General features: G+C 32.4%; 1 protein-coding gene and 2 long non-coding RNA genes across 3 annotated transcripts; 1 reads left to right on the plus strand and 2 right to left on the minus strand.

Annotated features, from left to right (window-relative positions):
- Window positions 1–217: 217 nt before the first annotated feature.
- On the minus strand, window positions 218–780 carry LOC112942229 (uncharacterized). Its single transcript, XM_026033071.1, has 2 exons — window positions 668–780; window positions 218–434 (listed from the first exon to the last, which is right to left on the minus strand). The coding sequence occupies exons 1-2, from the start codon at window positions 778–780 to the stop codon at window positions 218–220; spliced, it is 330 nt and encodes a 109-aa protein (XP_025888856.1).
- Window positions 781–12533: 11753 nt separating this feature from the next.
- Window positions 12534–14403, minus strand: LOC138338190 (uncharacterized). Its single transcript, XR_011211624.1, has 3 exons — window positions 14320–14403; window positions 13643–13720; window positions 12534–12812 (listed from the first exon to the last, which is right to left on the minus strand). It is a non-coding gene; the product is annotated as an uncharacterized lncRNA (long non-coding RNA).
- A 1062-nt stretch (window positions 14404–15465) lies between these two features.
- On the plus strand, window positions 15466–15800 carry LOC138338191 (uncharacterized). The gene is made up of 2 exons (XR_011211625.1): window positions 15466–15523; window positions 15615–15800. It is a non-coding gene; the product is annotated as an uncharacterized lncRNA (long non-coding RNA).
- The last annotated feature ends 2920 nt before the right edge of the window (window positions 15801–18720 follow it).

Here is an 18720-nt window from a genome sequence, read left to right on the forward strand (position 1 = left end):
TATATTTAGTAATATAAACTATTATAAAAAGGAGATCTTATTAAGCGCAATGAATATCTACTAAGAGATTATGAGAGTCTAACATCATGCATGCATTGATAGTGTACAAAAATGTTTATCACTATCAAATCATATGAAAAATAAAACAGACAACTTGTTATAACACGATAAAATTATAATACCTTTTTAATTTAGAGTTAATAATACTAACAATAATTTAGGAAGGATGAAATTTGTAGTATTTATCAACAGGAAGGGTTATATCCCAAGTACAACAAAGTCCTTTGGGAATAATGACAAGATCCCCAGCACCAAACTCCACTGGTGACATCTCTATTGTGTTCTTTGGATACACTTTCACTTTTCCCCTTAGCAAATAAGATGTTTCTTCTGCATCAAATTTTAATTTGTATTTTCCTGGTGAACAAGCCCATCTGTTTAAACAAAAAAAAACACATATGATGAAGTCTGAGAAGGTTAGAGTGTACGCAGATTTAAAAAAGTATTTCAAAACAGTTTGAAAAAGGAAATATAGAAATGAAATAGTAACAACAGTGAAATAACGCAAAATGAAAAATAATACACAACATATAGAAAAAAGTATAGTAACAACAACAAAATTAATAATGCAATAATTGAAGCACAAACATAACTAATTTTTACTCACTTTGGCCAAGATTTTATGCCCAATTCAGAGAGTTGGGCTTCTGAAGGGTTGTTATATACAATAATTCTTAGATTTGATGATGAACTAGAGTTACAGTTGGATTGAGCATCCATGAAGAAAAGAAAAAAAGAGAATGAATCTTTTACTAGGAAGCTATTGGGTTTGTTAGTCTCAATTGGGCTTATATATATATACACTTTGTTTGGTTTTACGAGATGTGAATGGAAAGTAAATTATATTTTAAAAAGACATAAAGAGAAAGGATGTAATTTGAATAACATCTTTTCACATCCAAATTATGTAGTATATTTATTGAATTCATTAAAAAAGTAATTCATTACATATAATTTATAATGTATGTGCATGATTCATTATAATGTTTCTTTTTTTGTTTAATAATTCATTGTAAAATAAATCCAAAAATTTAATGATTTACTATAAAAATAAATTCATTATACATAATGGTCATTTTTTCTTAATAAGTACATATTATTCATTGTATATTTACTAAAAAAAATTCAATGTATAATTGTGAGAGAATAAACTATATAAGCAACACAGAAAATTTCTTCAAACTATATCCAAAAATGACTTCACATTTAATCAGTGTCACAAAATAAACAATTACAAACCAAATAGGTAAATCCACATGCACTCAAACAATTTAAGTCATGGCAACACCAGAACTTTTGAATATCATATGAAAAATTAAAGATGAGCTTCAACTTTTTTACGTTCGCACTTGACCTAGAGACTAAATCCTTTGATTTTTTGCTCTTTCCACTAAATTTATAGTCAACAATTACACTTCATCATTCATGATCTTCTTATGGAAAGCATGGTTGTAAATGAAACGTTTCAATTAGCAATATTTATTGAGAAGCTAGTTGCCTTCTTTAGATAGAGACTTGAGGCACAAACGCAAGTAAAATACTTTTGACTTTTTGAAGATCTCATTGTTCATTTACATTAATGGGAATGTGAGTAACACACCTAAATTATAACTCACTAGTTTAAGAAACACACATCAATACTGCATAGTAACTGTATAGTTTTTTTGGTCGAGCAACCAAATGTGTAAAAATCCTCCTATATATATCATAGTTGCATTACATTTTTTTCCTAATACTGAGGGAGGTGATTAGACATGACTCGATGCATCTTAAGTTTACCAAGGATATGCCTTAGATATTTCTCTTGCTCTCAAGCGGGGTACTATAGGCGGTGGATGTACCTACTATCTTATCAGTAGTATTAGCACTATTCTCGTAGTTCCTTGTTCATCATGTGTTGTTATCATTGTGTTTCCTGCGTGTTCCAATTGTCTCACTAGTCCGATTACAACTTTCCTATCTTTTTGAGGTAGGATAAGGTTTGCGTACATTTTATCCTTTTCAGACCTCACTTTTGATTGGTTTAGTTGTTGTTGTAGAATGTTTTCTCTAAGAGGATATCATACATTAGTAGAAGCGGCTATGCATTAGGTTAGACTATCTACATTAGATCTCTTGGGCTGCAGCACTTCCCTGGACAGGCTAAAGGGGGATGCTTTGTGTTTTAAATCTCTTACATTAGTGCTGGTTTTGAATTTCATTCTACTACAACATTTTTTAAGGATGGAAAGCCAGAAAGACAGAGTAAAAGTCGATGTTGGTGGAAAAAAGTTTGAAACTACAGCCACAACCTTAACGGATGCTGGAAGGAATTCATTCTTTGGCGCCATATTTGATGAGAAATTAGAAAAAACAATATGGTTTGGACATTGAATTAGGATCGCAACAAGCAGTACTATAATGCTGATTTTAGAGCTGCAATCACGACACAGGAGAGTAGTTTGATTTGTGTAGTAGATTGGAATGAGAATTTGTGTTTCATGGATTTGAGTACTCATCCGGTTGTACGTTGGAGAAAATCTACGAAGGTATATCACCAAAAGGTTTATCAAAACATAATTCAACTACTGGCCAGTTGATGATAGTTTAGGTAGAAACTCACACACCTGATAGTTTAGATATGGAAACCAAAAAATTGGATTACTTTAGATGTATTGTTTACACTTAACTCATTATATATGAAATCTATAATTTCCATTTTCAATTTCAGTATTTGTATATATGATTACATAGATGTTTACAACTTTGCTACTAGATTGTCTGAAGTTTGCAACTCGATTTTATTATGAAGTTTACGCTGCATGAAACATGAAACTTCAGACGCAAAATTTCAGAATTTCAGTTGTGTATAGACAAGATTTGGACAGCATCCAAGAATTTAAGAAAAATCAAGAGTCTCATGAATCTCAAGTTTCAAGAACAACCTTTTACATTCCTTACATTTCAAACATGGAGAAAATAAACAGACACCAAAACTCTTGGTATGTCAAAGGTATAGACTGAATTTTGAAGATCTATATATAGTATCATACATTTTAGCACAATTACGACTTCATTTCTGTAATTTGCATTTACATTTTGAAAATGACAACTCAAAAGACAGGGTGAAATTCAATGTTGGTGGCAGAATCTTTGAAACTACAACCACAACTTTAGCAATTGCTGGCCAAAATTCACTCTTTCGACCCATGTTTGATGACAATCGGAACCTGTATTTTCAGTACGCAATCACTGAACAATCCATTGATAGAAATCTTGATTGTTTTGGTGTCCTTTTGGACTTGCTCAGAATATGAGAGTTTTATATTCCTTCAAAGATCGATAAAAAAACTCTTATACCGAGAGGCTAGATATTATGGCATCCTTGATCATGTCAGGTCAGCTAAATGGGGTTTGTTTGATGGAAATATGGCTCGATTGGCATAGTCCATAGCGGGATGGTCAGCATGGGATGGACAGTATCCTCATGCTATTCGAGCTAGTTTGCATGGATGGTGCTGTGTGGCACTATGGCTTAGGGTTTTGGGTCTTAAAAGATGTGAATGGAAAATGAAGAGTTGCGATTTTTATGAAGAGTTACGACTTTTATGAAAGGTTGTGATTTTTATAAAAAGTTATGACTTCATGAAAAGTTGTGACTTTTATGAAAAGTTATGACTTTTATAAAAAGCTGTGACTTTTATGAAAGGCGACGACCTTTCTGAAAGATTGTGACTCTTCCAAATGTTTGTGACTTTTTCACAGTAAGGCACAATAAAAACCTTTTTGCACTATCCTTTGTTCTATAAATTGAGGGATTTTCTCTCATTTTAAATATATATAGAATATAGAATTTTTTGGATTTTTTTTACTACTACGAAATCTAATATTCTAAGTGTACTTTGCTGCCGTTGAGTGGTTCGCTGACAACAGCGTTTTGGGTATCAATACACTGGTGATTGAGATCATTCTACCCTTGGAGGACATATTTCAAATCAAACCTCGAATACTAGAGGGGAATAATTTTCTTAAGGGGACACTGTACATTCAGTGGGCTATCTAAATTCTGTTTTTTCAAATCTGGTATGTGTTATAAATTTTAGATGTGTGAATTGATTTTTGTTCTTCTATTCTTCATTGGTTCATTAAACTTTGGTTATTTCGTGTTTCTGAAAAGTTTGTTGGAATCAGTAAGATTTTTTAAACACAGATTGACAACAGTTCTTCTTTAAGAAAAATATTTCATATATTTTTTCTAATCTGTTTCTGATTCTAGTTTTTCTACTAGTTTTAATTTTCTAGTTAAGAAAATATTTTTAAACTTTGTTGTATCTTACCGAGTTCTTCAAAGTTTTGTTCTAAGTATCTTAGGAATATAAGATAGACAACAATCTTAAGGAAATTTTTATATTGTTAGTATTTTTTGTATTCTACTGACTAAGAAAATCTGATCATGAAAGTAGAAGATAAATGCATTGCTTCTCCATAATTTATTGTTTTATTTAATAAGGTAGAAGTGAGAATGTAACAGAAAAAGTTTTATTTTGGTATTTCAATTAAAGATGTAACCTTCTTATTATTCATTTAAGGAGGAAAACAATTTCTAAAGGCTAACAATTTTGATATTTATCATGTATGCCTTTGGAAAAAGTTCTGCAAATCATATGATTTTTCAATGAATTTTCCTTGGCAAATAGTGTTGTCTTTAAAATTCACTAGCTTGTAGAGTGAGACATGCATATTTTTGTTTCATAAAATAGTATGTCAAAATGTCATAGTTGGAAGACTATTTGAAATGAAAAAATATTATATGTGATAATCTTAGAATATGTTTTATTCTGTTTGGAATTTTTAATTTTTTTTTTATAGTTTTGTACTCCCTGTCAATTTGATTGTGTCTGATTATTGTAGACTAAAAAACTTTTGTAGTTTTCTACTCTGAACAAATTGGACTTTGCAATTGCTTTGAAGAATATGAAAACTTCACATGATAGTCAGTGTTGTACTTTTTATGCTCTATAAACTTCATTGTTAAATAGAAAAAATGTACAAAATTGTCTTTATAGTAGGGTTGAGCATAAACACCGGAAAATCAAAACACCGAATCGAACTGAAATTTTTCAGAATTTCGGTTTTTGGTATGTATTATTTTGGTTTTCGATATTTCGATTTAAATCAAAATATTATACTGTAATTTATATTATATTAATTAATAATTATTAATATTAAATAATTTTTTTTAAAAAAGAAACCCTATGACACTATTCCTATCTCTTTCATCTTTCTACTAATTTTCTTTTTCTCTTGGTCTTTCCTTTCCTCTTCCTCTTCTCCTCTTCCAGTCCTCCGAGTTCCGCCAGAAGAAGTAGCAGCAGCAGCGCCGACCGTCCGCCAGAAGAAGCAGCAGCGCCGGCCGTCCGCCAGAAGAAGCAGCAACAGCAGCTGCCGCGCCGTGAAGCAGCCAGCAGCCGCCGCGCCTCGCTGTCAAGCAGCCAGCAGCAGCGGCGCCGCGCCGCGCCGTCAAGCAACCAGCAGCAGCGGCGCCGCGCCGTCCGCCATCAACATTCAACCAGCTAGCACCCAGCAACCGCGCAGGACATCAGGTTTGTTTTTTTACTTTTTTTTTCTTGACTTCTTTCGTCTTTTTCTTTCTGATTTTGTTTTTGTTACTAGCTGATCAAAGTCAAATAAGTATGGCTGATTCTACGAATAATACACCTAGGTATAACAATGATCCGTCAATTGGCATAAAAATAACAAAAAAAAAGATATGGATCCTAGATCTCCTGTTTGGCAACACTTTGAAAAGGTTTTTGAAAATGGTGTATTAGTTAAAGCAAAGTGCTTACATTGTAAACAATATTATGCTGCCAATACAACAAGAAATGGAACAAGTGGACTAAAACAACATTTGACTTATCGGTGTAAAGTATATAAACCTCCGACTGTTGCACCCGATATTCAAAAATTATTAAATATTCAAAATAACAATTTAGAGACTTGGAAATTTGAGCAAGAGGTATGTAGGAGAGCTTTAGTTGAGATGATTATTTTGGATGAACTACCTTTTAGTTTTGTTGAAAAAGAAGGCTTTAAAAAGTTTATGAGTAAAGTCCAGCCTTTGTTTCATATTTCTTCTCGTAGAACCATAACAAGGGATTGTTATGAAGTTTATGGTGATTTGAGAATAAATTTGAAACAATCTTTAAGAGAAATATAACCAAGAATTTGTTTCACAACAGACACATGGACTTCAGTGCAAAAAATCAATTATATGTGTTTGACTGCTCACTTTATTGGTATGGATTGAGTGCTTCATAAAAGAATATTAAATTTTTGTCCTATCACTAGTCATAAAGGTGAGCATTTGGCTGAGTCTATTAGTAATTGTTTACTTGATTGGAAGTTGGATAACGTTTTTACTGTTACGGTTGACAATGCCTCTTCAAATGTTGTGGCAGTTTTAGAGTTGTCCAAAAAATTAGATATGTGGGGAACTAATTTGATGGAAGGTAAGCATCTCCATGTGAGATGTATGACTCATATACCTAATCTAATTGTGCAAGATGGTTTGAAAGAAATTGATCCTTCTATCAAAAGGGTGAGACAAATGGTGAAATATGTTAGATCATCTTCTTCAAGGACAAGAAATTTCTTGAAATGTGTTGAAATGAAAAAGATAGAATGTGATAAGATGTTGTCTTTAGATGTGCCTACTAGGTGGAATTCCACCTATTTGATGTTAGACATAGCAGAAAAGTTTGAGAAGGCTTTTGAGAGATTTGATCTTTATGATGGTAATTTTAATTCTTTTCTTGCTACTGATGTTTGTGAAGATGGAAGTATCGTAGGGTCAATTCAATATGAAGATTGGGCTAATGTGAGGAATGTCACAAAGTTTCTTGAAAAATTTTATGAGCTCACTTTGAAAGTTTCAGGTTCACGGTATGTTACTTGTAATATTATTTTGAAGATATATGTTGTCACGACCCAAAACGTGTCGTGAGTGGCACCCACATTTATCCTCCTATGTGAGCGAACAAACCAATCTAAACCCCAACATTTCAACCATAAATAACATAATATCATGCGGAAGACTTAAACTCATTAATGAAAATCGATTAAATAACTTCTAAAAACTCAATACTTATTATTCCCAAAATCTGGAAGTCATCATCACAAGAACATCTATCCTCAATTTACTAATTCTAAGAGTATCTAGAAAGCTAGAATAAATAAAAAGCTAGTCCATGCCGGAACTTCAAGGCATCAAGACATGAAGAAGACGATCCAGTCCAAGCTAGAAGCGTTAGCTCACCCTGAAATCCGATGTAATGAAGACTGGCTATAGTTGCGGTTGAGTTGAAGACGACAGTACGTTTGCTGTACTCCACAAATAACAAAGGAAGAAACATACAAGTAGGGGTCAGTACAAACACAAGTACTGAGTAGATATCATCGACCAACTCAAAATAGAAAACAGTATATATCAGATAATATCATAAAATCAACTACAATACTCAACATGCGGCATTTACAATTACCATAACCCTTGGTCACAACACCAAGCACATCAATGAGGACTCACGCCTCCCCATCATACTCATTTGGGAATTAGGTTCATTAAATTGAGTATATTAACATATTTCAAGATTCATTCTCTTTGCTAATCCTGGTACCGGAACGTGGCACTCCGATCCTCATATACTATCCTGGTGTCGGAATGTGACACCCGATCGATATTCTATCCTGGTGTCGGAACGTGACACTCTGATCCTCATATACTATCCTGGTACCGGAACGTGGCACCCGATCCATATACTATCCTGGTGTCGGAACGTGACACTCCGATCCTCATATACTATCCTGGTACCGGAACGTGGCACCCGATCCATATACTATCCTGGTGTCGGAACGTGACACTCCGATCCTCATATACTATCCTTGTACCGGAACGTGGCACCCGATCCATATACTATCCTGGTGTTGGAACGTGACACTCCAATCCTCATATACTATCCTTGTACCGGAACGTGGCACCCGATCCCCTAATCTCACTATTTTCGTTCATCAAGCCTTCTTTTATACCAATGCATCATCATTAACAAAGTAGATTAGGGTTTCTTTTCAAGATTTAGGATTCAATAGCTTCATCATGCTTACTTTATCACAATTATATAATCACATTCATGCAAGCATACAATTAAGCATATAGAAGGGTTTACAACACTACCCAATACATATCATTCTCTATTAAGAGTTTACTACGAATAGCATAAACCATAACCTACCTCCACCGAAGAACCGAAGTCAAGCAAGTTACTTCTCCAATACTTTTTCTTTCATCAATGCCTCCGAACCTTTCCAATCTATGCAACATGCATAATTTATAAGTTAACGCTTCCATAGGCACTTCATTACTCTATTAAGTATAATCTAAACCCAATAGTCATCAAATACAAATCTATATTCAAGTTTCTTATCTTGAGTTCAATTAATATGTCAAGCCTCTTATTTCCTATATTTAAACCTAAGGTTAAGTCATTAATTTTCTGAATAACATAACTTTAATGGTATTCAAATAATATACTACACTCAATATTTAATTACCTATCTTAATATATCAAGATTGAATCATAATAAAATAACTATACAAAGAAGAACAAAAGTAATTAAAACCTAAATAACTTGTCACGAAGTGGTACTAATTTAAATTATTCTTATTGTATTACCATACGGTAACATTGTCAATGTTACCTATTAATAGACATAAACAAACTTTGACACCTAAATAAAATAATAATAATAATATGACCACAGAAAAAGAGTGCAAATTGAATTTGCACTTCTGATTCCCATTCCCTCAACTTTGCAATACAATATGATTAATAATAATAAAAAAATAATGATAATATGACATATATACATATAAACAATTGCAGCGATTGAGGCAATCAATGCTTACATGCTGTTCGTCGTTTTTCTTTTCGATTGTTTTTCTTCTCCCGCTGTGCGCCTACTTTCTTTTGCTTTCTTCTACTGATTTTTCTAGTACCCTAATTATTATATTTGCTTGATATAAAAATAGTAAAAGTGCTCCACTATTAGTTTTAATATTATTTTCTCTAACCACTAACTAAATAAATTATTAAAACTACCCCACTAATTTTATAATTATAATTATGAAATAGTTTAAAATACCCATTTAGAATCTAACGAAAAATATTTTATGAAACACAAGGCTTTAACTCTCAAAACGACCAAAAGGGTCGTTACAATAGATACCAATTTACCCATCATTCGTCCTCGAACGATCCAAAGGAAGGCAATGCAAGAAAGGGTAGTCGTCTCAGAAGTTCATTCGAAATAGTACTACCCTTGGTCTTATACCAAAAGTGTTAAACCATCCAATTGAAGATCTACACCTCCTCACAACAATACCTTAAATGGGTCCATCTCACTACTTGAGGAATAATTATTGATGTATGTAAACTCAACTAACAACAAAACTATTTCTAATAATAGATTTTTCAACTGATCTATTCTCCAACTAGACCTTGACACAACCATCTGAACAAATATTATCTTACATAACCACGATAAAATTTTAAAGCAAAAGTGGCTACAACCAGAAGTGGATTTTAACCAACTACCACACACTCATAATGCACAAACCATCACAGATCTTATCAGGATTTTCTTTTCACAACCCAATCTCATCACAAGCTTAAGTGATGAAAATATTAGCTTTAGACATCGATTACTCATCAAGGGAGAGTCAACATATCTAACCCAGGGAAGAATAATATCAAGTAAACACCAACAAGGGATACACTTCAAAATGCAGAACCTCGAACATTACTATTAGGCAATTGTAACTCTTCATAGCAGCTCTTATATAGATTCTCATAAGCAAGTTTGTGCGTATAGAACTACTGATATACTTTAGCTATCCCAAACAACACCAATTATATCATAACTAAAATATCAAGTTTGCCCAAGGATCCTACCCTATCAAGAGGACACAAGAGGATCTTTACATCCGATTCACCACTAGAAATCAACCTATAGATGTGAAAACACGTGTGGACGTAAAAAAAATGAATCATACTCTAAATCACACCTGAAATGAAGTAGTTGTTCATGTAAGAGTGTATATAACCAAGGTCGAATAACTTCAGATATATTTTTTTTTCAATAGTTTCCATATCAAACATCTTCATTCATCTGACTCTATCTCTTTGATTTTCTAGCTATCCACAATCACCAATTTAGTCCCTATTATAATTGCACACATACTTACTTTATCGAACCCTACATCCACTGAAGTCGACACTTTTATTACTAACAAAACATCATAACCACATCGATCATCTACCTTACTCCCAAACCACCATCCTTATCTTCTATTTAAGCATATCATGACAATTACGAGTTCCAAACAAGGCTACTAACATTATTTAAAATTCTATAGTACCTTTTCATCATGATAAACTATTAAATCAAACCATAAGTCAACCTCACACCTCTTCCACATATCATGCTTTAGCTACCATTCTAAACCATCACATTCCTCATGCCAACACTTAGGAAGTTTCTTGGTCATTCAAATTATTATGTATCCTATTAGCTCATAACCTCTATTCACCATTAAATATCTATGTAACGCATCATAATATTCTATGTAATCCCATCAGTAGAGTAGCATTATTCCAACTCTAAATTCTTAATAACCATGTAGAATTATATTACACCTTATGCATCATTCTTAAGTCATCTATACAAATTTGAGCAATCTAACCCCATGTAAAATACTAAATTCTTCATGCCTCATTGTTTGCAATCCAAATCAAAACTCAATCTTTATAAAAGTCGATGATAAATTGTAGTAAGTCTATATCGAACTACTTCACATCTCACATTCATATCTAAGCTCATAGGCAAAAATCAATACAACCATCAACTACAACCCATGGGTTTATACGAGAGGTCTTATTCCTTCACTTTTCTCAAATTCTTCTCATGGTACAAAATTTTATTCGACCTTTCAATATATCAATATTCCTGTTTCTTTAGATCACTCATCGATCTCGTCCTTTTACCAACAACCCATGACATTTTACTTCACATTCTAAATCAAAACTTAGAAGAAAACTTTTCTTAGATCCTTTAACAATCAAAAGTAATAAACTTTATGATCCAAAACATGCATAAGTTCTTTCACATGCTTAATACCGATGCAATCAATCATTTATTACCTTACAAATTCATACCTTGAAAAAAAATTCACCAAGAATGCAGACTTATAATGAAAAGTTTGAATTTTAAGTCCAATTGTGTAACCCAATTTATATGCACTTTCTTGCTAAATCTTCAATTTACTTCACCCAAGTATATCCACTAGGACTTTCTTTCCCTATAAGTCTGTCATGCTAGTATCAATCTACCTTTTGAAGCTTAAGATAAAACCACCAGTCCTCACTCAAAACCCTCAAGATACATTGCACAGTTTAAGTTGTGTTAATATTTGTACCAAAGATCCACCACTAAAGATTTTCTTTAAAATAATGCTCAACCACTAAAATTTTCCTTCAAAATAATGCTCAATCTAAGTTCGTGTAGTAATAAACTAGTTGGTTTCTCAAATGTGAATGCAACACTAAATCTTATTATCTGACCATGTCGTACAACTTGTAACTCCTTTAGTAATTAGTATTCATACTTGACAATCGACGTACCTGTTTCTACATAACCCTAGTTCTGCCACACCGTGAAAGTCCATTAAATACCTTACTAGAACACATCATACCTGTCCATAATATCCTACCCAAATAGCCCACATATTTCTACCCATTGAATAATCACAAAACATTATCGAACATGTTCTCTCTCTGGACCAAACAATTTTTTTTACTTCTTAGATCAATTCAATAACAAAAATAACACACTTCCTAACTCTAACCAAGTAAGCATCGATGACTTTCTCTAATATACCCTCACTCTATGAAGTCATAGTAGTGTCTTTATTAACCGACACTCTACATGAGACTACCACCATATTTTGCGATCGAGAAAATATATCTATTTCTAAGGACATATTTTTTTTTCTTTTGGTTGTTGCTATTTCAACTTCAAATACTCTAGTAGTACCCATATTTGAAATAGAGTGAAGAATTTCAGATACCAACTTGTATCACCTAGATACCAATTGGATCCAAGTAATAGCACGAAAGAAAGAAAGAATGGAATTTTCCTAAAGTCTTGTAGACTCTCAAAGAAAAGTAAGGGCGTCCCCCTACCGTTCCTCAAGACTCTATTAGACTCGTTCTTGTGTGATGAGACCAACGAACCTAATGCTCTGATACCAAGTTTGTCACGACCCAAAATGTGTCGCGAGTGGCACCCACATTTATCCTCCTATGTGAGTGAACCAACCAATCTAAACCCCAACATTTCAACCATAAATAACATAATATCATGCGAAAGACTTAAACTCATTAATGAAAATCGATTAAATAACTTCTAAAAACTCAATACTTATTATTCCCAAAATCTGGAAGTCATCATCACAAGAACATCTATCCTCAATTTACTAATTCTAAGAGTATCTAGAAAGCTAGAATAAATAAAAAGCTAGTCCATGCCGGAACTTCAAGGCATCAAGACATGAAGAAGACGATCCAGTCCAAGCTAGAAGCGTTAGCTCACCCTGAAATCCGATGTAATGAAGACTGGCTAGAGTTGCGGTTGAGTTGAAGACGACAGTACGTTTGCTGTACTCCACAAATAACAAAGGAAGAAACATACAAGTAAGGGTCAGTACAAACACAAGTACTGAGTAGATATCATCGGCCAACTCAAAATAGAAAACAGTATATATAAGATAATATCATAAAATCAACTACAATACTCAACATGCGGCATTTACAATTACCATAGCCCTTGGTCACAACACCAAGCACATCAATGAGGACTCACGCCTCCCCATCATACTCATTTGGAAATTAGGTTCATTAAATTGAGTATATTAACATATTTCAAGATTCATTCTCTTTGCTAATCCTGGTGCCGGAACGTGGCTCTCCGATCCTCATATACAATCCTGGTGTCGAAATGTGACACCCGATCCATATTCTATCCTGGTATCGGAACTTGACACTCCGATCCTGATATACTATCCTGGTACCGGAACGTGGCACCCGATCCATATACTATCCTGGTGTCGGAACGTGACACTCCGATCCTCATATACTATCCTGGTACCGGAACGTGGCACCCGATCCATATACTATTCTGGTGTCGGAACGTGACACTCCGATCCTCATATACTATCCTGGTACCGGAACGTGGCACCCGATCCCCTAATCTCACTACTTTCGTTCATCAAGCCTTCTTTTATACCAAGGCATCATCATTAACAAAGTAGATTAGGTTTCTTTTCAAGATTTAGGATTCAATAGCTTCATCATGCTTATTTTATCACAATTATATAATCACATTCATGCAAGCATACAATTAAGCATATAGAAGGGTTTACAACACTACCCAATACATATCATTCTCTATTAAGAGTTTACTACGAATAGCATAAACAATAACCTACCTCCACCGAAGAACCGAAGTCAAGCAAGCTACTTCTCCAATACTTTTTCTTTCATCAATGCCTCCGAACCTTTCCAATCTATGCAACATGCATAATTTATAAGTTAACGCTTCCATAGGCACTTCATTACTCTATTAAGTATAATCTAAACCCAATAGTCATCAAATACAAATCTATATTCAAGTTTCTTATCTTGAGTTCAATTAATATGTCAAGCCTCCTATTTCCTGTATTTAAGCCTAAGGTTAAGTCATTAATTTTCTGAATAACATAACTTTAATGGTATTCAAATAATATACTACACTCAATATTTAATTACCTATCTTAATATATCAAAATTGAATCATAATAAAATAACTATACAAAGAAGAACAAAAGTAATTAAAACCTAAATAACTTGCCACGAAGTGGTACTAATTTAAATTATTCTTATTGTATTACCATACGGTAACATTTTCAATATTACCTATTAATAGACATAAACAAACTTTGACACCTAAATAAAATAATAATAATAATAATATGACAGCAGAAAAAGAGTGCAAATTGAATTTGCACTTCTGATTCCCATTCCCTCAACTTTGCAATACAATATGATTAATAATAATAATAAAATAATGATAATATGACATATATGCATATAAACAATTGCAGCGATTGAGGCAATCAATGCTTACGTGTTGTTCGTCGTTCTTCTTTTCGATTGTTTTTCTTCTCCCGTTGTGCGCCTACTTTCTTTTGCTTTCTTCTACTGATTTTTCTAGTACCCTAATTATTATATTTGCTTGATAGAAAAATAGTAAAAGTGCTCCACTATTAGTTTTAATATTATTTTCTCTAACCACTAACTAAATAAATTATTAAAACTACCCCACTAATTTCATAATTATAATTATGAAATAGTTTAAAATACCCATTTAGAATCTAACGAAAAATATTTTATGAAACACAAGGCTTTAACTCTCAAAACGACCAAAAGGGTCGTTACATATGTGAACTTGATGCTTATTTGAAATTATGTATAGCAAGTGATGACCTTGATTTGAGTAAAAATGGCTTCGGGAATGAAAGAAAAATTCAAGAAATATTGGGGGACTGAAAAAATGAACAAAATGATTTTTATTGCTTCTGTTTTGGATCCTCGCAATAAATTTGTGTATTTTAGTTTTGCTCTTGAAGAATTACTTGGGGAAGAAACGGGAAATGTAGTAAATACGAAAGTAGAGGCTTACTTGAGGAATTTGTTTGCGATATATGTAAGTAAGTATGGAAAATTTTCCAAAAATCAACCATCTTCATCTGACTCATCTGATTCTTCTGCTAGTGGTATTTCTCAAAATGTGTCCAAAAATTCTTTGAGAACTAAGTTGCACATGAAGAAACAAAAGAATGATTCTGGAAGTTTAGGTGTTAATTCTGAGTTGGATAAATATCTTCTTGAAGACCAAGAACCTGAATCTGGAGATTTTGATATTTTGAGTTGGTGGAAAGTTAATTTTCCTAGATTTCCTGTACTTTCACAGTTGGCTCAAGATGTATTGGCTATTCCTATGTCGAGTTTGGCATCAGAATGTGCATTTAGCACCGGTGGTCGAATTCTAGATCCCTTTAGAAGTTCAATGACTCCCAAATGTGTGCAATGTCTTATTTGTGTCCAAGATTGGCTTAGGCAAGAAACCAAGCCTATTTGTATTGAAGAAAGTTTGGATTTTCTTGAAAAAATTGAACTTGGTATGACTTTTTATTTTTTATTTATTTTTGGAAAAAATAAAATACTTATTGTGTTGTATCTTGTATGACATGTTTCTTTTTCTTAATTATAGAGATGGCAAATAGTGGAAGAAACTATTCCATTGTTGATCTATGATTGACTTGCAAGCGGTGAATTTAATACATCATTTATTTAATCATATCATTTTTTAATCTTAAAAGTAGTATTCTAAGTTTCTAATATTTGATTTTATCTTAAAAGGTCCAAGGGTCAAGACAATGAAGAAATAATTTTGTTGGCACGTGACACTTGAAAGTTGAAAGCGATCTCATGGAAGAAAGTCAAGAAACTCATTATTGTTGTTTGTTATTGTTGACATTTGAATTGAAAGTAACCTTATGGAAAAAGACAAGAAGTTTAAAATACATTGTTTGTTGCTTATTATTGTTTATTATGAGCTCATGAAAGACTTTATTGTTACTTGTTAGATTGTTATAATGTTGTATTTGTGAAGACATTAACTACAAATCTACAATACAACTTTTGTTTTAGTGTCATTGTGAATTTCAAATTGTGTGTTTTAGTGATATTGTGAATTTAAAATTTGTGATGTTAATGCCTAATGGCATATTGATATATTGATATTTGGTATAAATTAGTAATGCACTTCTTTGATGTATTGTCTATTTTTACTTTTTAGCCCATTAAGTTGAAAAATCAAACAAAAAAATTGTAAAGTTTAAAATTTTAAAAAACCCACTAAGCAGGCCCATTAAAAAACTGAAATAAAAAACCGAACCGAATTAACAAAAATCAAACTGAATTGAAATATTTTGGTTCGGTATTCGGTACACAATTTACAAAAATCAAAAATCGAAAAAAACAAAAAAAAAAGAAACCGAACCGAAATATCGAATGCCTACCCCTACTTTATTGTTAGTATTCTAAATACTAAGTGGTATGTCTATTTGTGATAGACGGGAAATACCAACGACTTAGAGTTAGTGTGTTTGTGTCTCTATAAAATGAACTTTGACACTATGTAAAGATTGTCAAAGAGAATTGGAACTCTATAATTCTTTCGTTGAATAATATTTTCAAAAGAGGTTTCATACTACCAATGACATTTTGAGAGTCTAGAAAGATATTTGAAAAAACTATTTTCAAATACTTGAAAAGTATTTCTGAGATCATATTTAAAATGTGGGGGGTTCTTTGCTTATGATTAGACTTGGTGTCTACTTTAACTTTGGAGCAAAAGATATGAAATTCAATGATACTTTTGTATTATGTTAGGCCGACAAAATTCTTGGAGTATATTTGGTATTGTAATTGTTGAATTTCTTTATTACTAGTATATAGTGTGACTAGTATGAAACTATCAAATGATATATATGCTTGTTCAAAATAATTGTGTTCTTTTATGAAAAAGTCACTTAAATATTGTAATTTTTCTTGAAAAATATGTCTATTATTATAAAAGTATTTGCATAGACACGGATATTGATGAATAGTCATTTGTTATGTTTTTGTAAAAGAAATATTTGGACTATATTGCTTTTATTGGACCCAATGAAACTTTGTTCATGGATAGTTCTGTAAGACACAAATTGAAAGTTATGGAATGGTCCTTCTGAAAAGGATATTTGACAAGGTGATGACTCTAAACAATGTTTGTATCACACAAAATTGTAAGTTGGAACAATATATTTGAGAAAAAAGCTACTCCTCGAAGAGTTTTTCAAACTCAATATTTTTATTTGTTCTAATTTGCTTGAGTCAGAGTCACATGAGCACTTGGGGCATTTCAATTAAAAATACCTTGTAAGGAAAACAAATTAATTTAGAAGTTTTGTCTAACTTTGACTGCGATAAATAAAAATTTCAAGTTTTTGTGGAATCTAAATATATTGAGCATTCTTATAAATCTGTTGAAAGGAATTTTATTCCCTTAAAATTGATCTACACTGACATTTGTGATATGAAGTCAATACCATCTCGTGGTGGAAAAAAATATCTCGTTACTTTCATTGACAATTACATTAAAAAAAAGACTATCTATTCGCTTAATGGTAATGATGAAGCAATAGAAATGTCTAGACAATATAATATCGAAGTTGAAAGAAATGATGGATGTATTTGTAAAATTTCGGATTTACCACAGAACTTGTGTGGAGAAACTATCCTTACTGCAAAAGGAAACAAAAAAAATTGTCTTTTCATAAAGATAGCAATTTTGTTTGTTCAGGACACAATCTATTCCATATGAGAAATGGAAAGGAAGGAAATCCAACTTGAAATATTTCAAAGTGTGGGGGTGTCTAGCCAAAGTCCAAGTTCCTATTCCTAAAATGATTGAAATAGAATCTAACATTATGGACTATAAAATTAGACTTGAGTAGTCTAGTGAAAGGTCTAAACGACCTTGGAAAGAGCAAAAGGAGAATGCACTTAATAAAGAGATTCAGAGGCGTAGTAAATGTCAAGGGACATATACTTTCTTTGAATATGATTAACATTTCTTGTGTCTTATGTAGACTCATCCTTTTGGAAAAATGGTATCAATAGTGAGATTGGTTCAACCTTGAGCAACCTATTTGAAGTTGGTTGATCTTCCTCCAGGAAATAAACTTTTGGATTCAAAGTGAATCCTCAAAAGGAAAATGAAAGTCGCTAGAACTGTTGACAAATATACAACAAGACTTTTTGTCAAAGACTTTAGGAATTTTTTTTTGATCTTGTTGATATATATATATATACACTTATCAGTAATTAGAATTATATTCATTCAAATGCTAATATTATTAGTTGTGATATATGACCTCCAAATTCATCAAATGAATGTGAAACATTTCTCTTAAACAGAAAATTGGAGGAAGAAATTTACGTGAAACAACTCGAGGGTTTTATGGTTCCTGATAAATAAAAGAAAGTGTGTGAATTTGCTAAGTCACATTATGGACTAAAACAAGCACCCTAGCAATGACATAAGAAATTTGACCAAACCATGTTGAGAAATGGATTTAACTGATGGAACTGATAAATGTGTTCACATTAAAATCCCAAGGTCATTGTTTGGTTGTATATTGGTGATATGTTGATCATCAATAGAGAAACTAATGACATAAATGCTACTAAACATATGCTAGAAAGCAAGTTTGGAATGAAAAATTTGAGAGTTGCTAATGTGATCATAGGTAAGAATCCTTAGAATTTCATAATGTTTAGCATTTTCACGGTCTCATTTCATTGAAAAAGTACTTGACTAGTTCAAATATTTGGATGTCAATATTGTCAAGTGTCCAATAAATGTGAGTTTTTCATTTCAAAAGAGTGAAAGCGAAAGTTACTCACAATTGAATTGTGC

This window comes from Solanum lycopersicum, chromosome 9 (assembly GCF_036512215.1).
Source record: "Solanum lycopersicum chromosome 9, SLM_r2.1".
NCBI classification, from domain to species: domain Eukaryota; kingdom Viridiplantae; phylum Streptophyta; class Magnoliopsida; order Solanales; family Solanaceae; genus Solanum; species Solanum lycopersicum.

Coding starts and splice junctions, on each gene's coding strand:
- LOC112942229 (XM_026033071.1), bottom strand. CDS start 780: ATGGATGCTCAATCCAACTGTAACTCTAGTTCATCATCAAATCTAAGA. Junction 435..667: donor GGCATAAAATCTTGGCCAAA/GTGAGTAAAAAT, acceptor TTGTTTAAACAG/ATGGGCTTGTTCACCAGGAA.